At 45.8% G+C, this 5,104-nt stretch overlaps 1 protein-coding gene across 1 annotated transcript; it reads right to left on the reverse strand.

The window, feature by feature from the left end:
* Window positions 1-371: 371 nt before the first annotated feature.
* Window positions 372-4,770, reverse strand: SARC_09640 (hypothetical protein; the record flags this gene model as incomplete). Its single annotated transcript, XM_014296343.1, has 5 exons — window positions 372-1,016; window positions 1,536-1,646; window positions 2,130-2,206; window positions 2,898-3,181; window positions 4,513-4,770. Coding segments are annotated over 5 exons (860 nt in total), but the record flags the coding sequence as incomplete, so codon positions are not given.
* Window positions 4,771-5,104: the final 334 nt, after the last annotated feature.

Consider the following 5,104-nt stretch of genomic DNA (forward strand, 5'->3'; position numbering starts at 1 on the left):
TTATATGTATAGTAGTTAGTAGTATATAGTATATATATATATATATATATATATATATATATATATATATATATTATATATATAGTATATATATTAGTGTGTGTGTGTGTGTGTGTGTGTGTGTGTGTGTGTGTGTGTGTGTGTGTGTGTAGTATATATATATATATATATATATATACGCTGTATCCGAAAGCCTTAGTTAGCGTCGCATCACTCTTGGCTGTGCTGGATGGGATGTTGACAATTCGTTATCTCGACCACAAGCCCTCCAGTCATTATACGAATTAATTATATCCTCTCACCGGCAGCTCTCTATTGAACGGTTACACTTATGCACATACGCATCAGCAATCCTTAGTACAGTATTGTAGTCGGTATGCTACAAGCATTCTCATCCCATTGCCTACACATGTATGTGTGCCCGTATCCATATCAGCAAACAACACTTATGCACATACGCATCAGCAATCCTTAGTACAGTATTGTAGTCGGTATGCTACAAGCATTCTCATTCCATTGCCTACACATGTATGTGTGCCTATATCCATATCAGCAAACACGCGCTGTTACGAAGACGATATCACTGCTAGAGCTAGTCCACTGGAGGCTAGGGACTATACCACACACACCAGCTAAGGATGTGCACATCCTTTATCTTCAGCTGTGTGTTTCTGCCTAGTGCCGCACACCCCTAAGCTAACGCTCTCATACTTGGAGGGGAGGCCAGAGCCCATCTTATCTGCAACGAGGTTACAGGCACTGAGACGCCTTCTGTGTAGAGGAGTACCTATCGCACGCGATCAATAAACGTAACCCTTACCGTTGCCAAACTATAAACGTTTTGGTCGGTACTTGGAACCCTGGAATACGATACGTTGCCCAAGTTCTAAACGTTTTGGTCTGTGCTTTGAACCCTGGAATATGATCCATTGGCACGTGACCGGGGTGTGCCTGGGATTGATGAGAAACTGCGGCTCCTAAGCGTTGGCTGAGGCGCTCTCTGCATCACGATGTTACTGTGTGGACAGAATCACCGACAGGTAGGTAGGAAGGTAGGTGGAACATGCCTGTTAGTAGTCATAGGTATGTGGTAGGTATGTACAACGTTCAATGCTGACAGGTAAGTAGTGGGGGGACCTTCACTATCCATAGGTACGTGGTAGGTAGGTATAACGTTCAATACTGACAGGTAAATAGTAGGGTGACCTTCACTGTCCATAGGTAAGTGGTAGGTAGGTATAACGTTCAATACTGACAGTTAAGTAGTGGGGGGACCTTCACTATCCATAGGTATGTGGTAGGTAGGTATAACGTTCAATACTGACAGGTAAGTAGTCGGTGGACCTTCACTATCCATAGGTAAGTGGTAGGTAGGTATAACATTCAATACTGACAGGTAAGTAGTAGACGGACTTTCACTATCCATAGGAAAGTAGTAGGTAGGTATAACGTTCCCCAGCAGTTTTCCCAGTATCCCTCACTAGGCCCTGATGCCAGGTAGAGTACCCACCGAACTGTCCCATTTCACAGCATACCTGTGTTTACGTGCCAGTCTGTGCTTCTCCTTAGTCTTTTTATTCGTGATGACGCCTACAGCCACCATGATAGCGCCAAACACCCCTACGAGACATCCAACACAACACATTCTGCAGGGGAGAAAGTACAAACAAATAAGGTAAGAACAGACAAAGAAGGTAAGTACAAACACATAAGGTAAGTACAAACACATAAGAACAAATAAGGTAAGTACAGCCACAGAAGGTAAGTACAAACAAATAAGGTGAGCGCTCTAGTTTACAGACCTTCTACAGAGGAGACAGGACAAACAACCAAAGTGGGCATCTGATAAAAACCCATTCTGATAAAAATTTACTCTGATAAAACCCACTCTGATGAAAACCCACTCTGAAAACCCCCACTGTGTTAAAAACCCATCCTGATAAAAACCTACTCTGATCTGTCCGTAACACGTGCCAGGTGAGATGCTGCTTGGTGATGCACTACCGAGAACGGGACAAATTTCGGCCCCGTTTACACGTTTACGGGTGCACTGCGGAATACATCCAGCACTTGGCGTGTTGCTACAAACGTTATCAACGCGTACAATATATAATGTGAACACTACATACGCGGTCTGGAAGTCGGTACGTTTGCTGATGGCAGTAGCCAGTACTGGCCCAATAGTCTCACCCAAAGAAAAGGCCATCTACATAGGATGAAGTGTGTGTTAGGATGAGTACCACTTGGTCAAAAGTAATGTGTGAGTCATCCACATAGGATGAAGTGTGTGTTAGGATGATACCATTTAGTCATAAGCAATGTATGAGCCATCTAAATATGATGAAGTGTGTTAGGATGAGTACCACTTAGTCATAAGTAATGTGTGAGTCATCTACATAGGATGAAGTGTGTGTTAGAAGGAGTACCATTTAGTCATAAGCAATGTATGAGCAATCTAAATAGGATGAAGTGTATGTTAGGATGAGTACAATTTAGTCATAAGCAATGTATGAGCCATCTAAATAGGATGAAGTGATTTAGAATGCACAGCTAAGTAATTACAATAACAGTACAACTGCACACAAACCCCAACCGAATGTCTATATAGAATGCACAGCCAAGTAACTACAATAACAGTACAACTGCACACACACTCCAACCGAATGTCTATATAGAATACACAGCCTAGAAACTACAATAACAGTACAACTGCACACAAACCCCAACCGAATGTTTATATAGAATGCACAGCCAAGTAAATACAATCGACAACAGAACACATACACACACACGCTGAACGAACGGCATACACTATCCACAGTGGGCTCGTCGAGCATGCTAAACATAGGTATAGTACAATTGCCCCCCAACCCCCCCCCCCCCACCCACACACATACATTGAAGGAACTAGAGACAATATCCGTAGTCGTCTCCTTATCATCTTCTCCCAGCGAAGCCACCGCCGTATCCACCAACAGAGGCATGGACGGCACCAACGCCAGACTTGTGCCCAGACCCATCAACACCATAGCCATACACACAGGCCACACATGCGCCTGAGTCACAGGCAGCAGCGGGAAAGGCGCCAACAGGCCAAACCCTCCCACGGTGACAAAGCACCCGAACGCCATGAGATACAACCGATGAAACCGGTCCGCCAACCGACCGGTTACCAGTGTGCCTGTGGTGTGGTGTGGTGTGGTGGTGGGGATGGCGGGAGGGGTCTTGGTGAGCGTTGTATGTGTGTGTAGGTACATGGAGATGTGTGTAGGTACATGGAGATGTGTGTAGGCACATGGAGATGGGCAGGTTTTCTGAAGGTTCGTGTGAGAGTGTGCAGTTTGCAAGCGATAGCTGTAGCTGTGTGTCTCTGTGCAGGTGTGTGTGTGCGTGTCTCTGTGCAGGTGTGTGTGTGTGTGTCTCTGTGCAGGTGTGTGTGTGTGTCTCTCTGTGCACGTGTGTGTGTGTGTGTGTCTGTGCACGTGTGTATGTGTGTGTCTCTGTGCAGGTGTGTGTGTGTCTCTCTCTGTGCAGGTGTGTGTGTCTGTGTGTCTGTGCAGGTGTGTGTGTGTGTGTGTGGGCAGGTGTGTGTCTGTGTGTCTGTGCAGGTGTGTGTGTGTGCGTCTCTGTGCAGGTGTGTGTGTGTGTGTGTGTGGAGCAATGCCCGAGGACGGCCTTTGAAGACTGGAAGCCAACCCGCCGACCATTGTAGGTAACCGCAAGACGCTCGACCATGAGCCATTAAAGATCAACCCCACTTGCACTCGGCGTGTGTAAAGGGCAAAATAAGTCCAAAATTTATATAATAGGACAGGATGAGATTTGTCCCAAAAAGGGGCACCATGTATTAAGTTTTGTCTGAACTTGTTTAGGTGGAGCGTGTGAGTGAGTGCTGAGTCAGTCCAACCGACTACATGGCACAGTCAATTGGGCACAGGCACGCCTTGTGCATAAGCGCTAGTGGCACTTGTGAGCTTAAATGAACTGATTTCCCACAGATGTGTGACGTTCACAGTACTAGAGCCACCGCACACACACGCACACATTAATATCACTGAAGTCCTATCTAACGCCCAACTAGAACTAGAAAATAGCCGGTGTAGGGATTGCCCCGAATACATGAATTGCTAAAAAATGATCACCCCCTTCAAAACACATCTACAACAAGTGACTAAAACACACATACACACACACACACACACCTACATCAACAAGTGACTAATACCCCCACAAACAACTGAACAACAAGTGACTAATATGCACAAACACATTTATACCACTGAAGTCCTATCTAACGCCCAACTAGTACTAGAAGATAACCGGTGCAGGGATTACCTCGAATACATGAATTGCTAACAAATGATCATCCCCTTCAAGACACACCTACAACAAGTGACTAAAACACACACACACACCTAAACCACAAGTGACTAATACCCACACACACACACACACACACACACACCTACAACAACAAGTGACTAAAACACACACACCCACTCCCCTACGTACCGCAGATGTAAAAGGTGGACTGGATGATAAACACAAGTCCTATGTGGCCCGCATTCATGTCCGGAAATAGTTCGTTGAGGTGCGGCGCAAACACGGGCTCTAGGCACGAGTACGCAATGGAGATCACCACCACCTCCGCGATAATAAACATGAACTTGGGCAGCCTCAACAGTCCCAACCACAGCTGTGTATAGGACTGCTGCTCAGTGCCTGTGTTCTGTGTTATGTTGGCGTTGATGTCGTCTTCGGCCAAGCTAAAGAGAGGGGGGTGGCATGGGATATGAGAGTGTGAATAGAATGAAATGAAATGGACTGGAACATGAGAGTGTGGAGAGGTTCGGGCTGCGAGCCGTGTGTAGATGCGCATATGCAACACGCTGATATCATGAGAAGTATGATAGCAATGAGTTTGGGAGTGTCAATGATGAGTTATTCGACAGGAAGAAGTCATAGAACAGGAATGAGTCATGCGACAGCAATGAGTTGGGAGTGTCAATACGAGAAGCACGCTCAAGCACTCTCACACACCCAAAAGTGGCACATGGGAGACTATCCATATACACACACCAGATTATACTCTCAAGGACACATG

This window comes from Sphaeroforma arctica (genome assembly GCF_001186125.1).
Source record: "Sphaeroforma arctica JP610 unplaced genomic scaffold supercont1.1006, whole genome shotgun sequence".
NCBI classification, from domain to species: Eukaryota; class Ichthyosporea; order Ichthyophonida; genus Sphaeroforma; species Sphaeroforma arctica.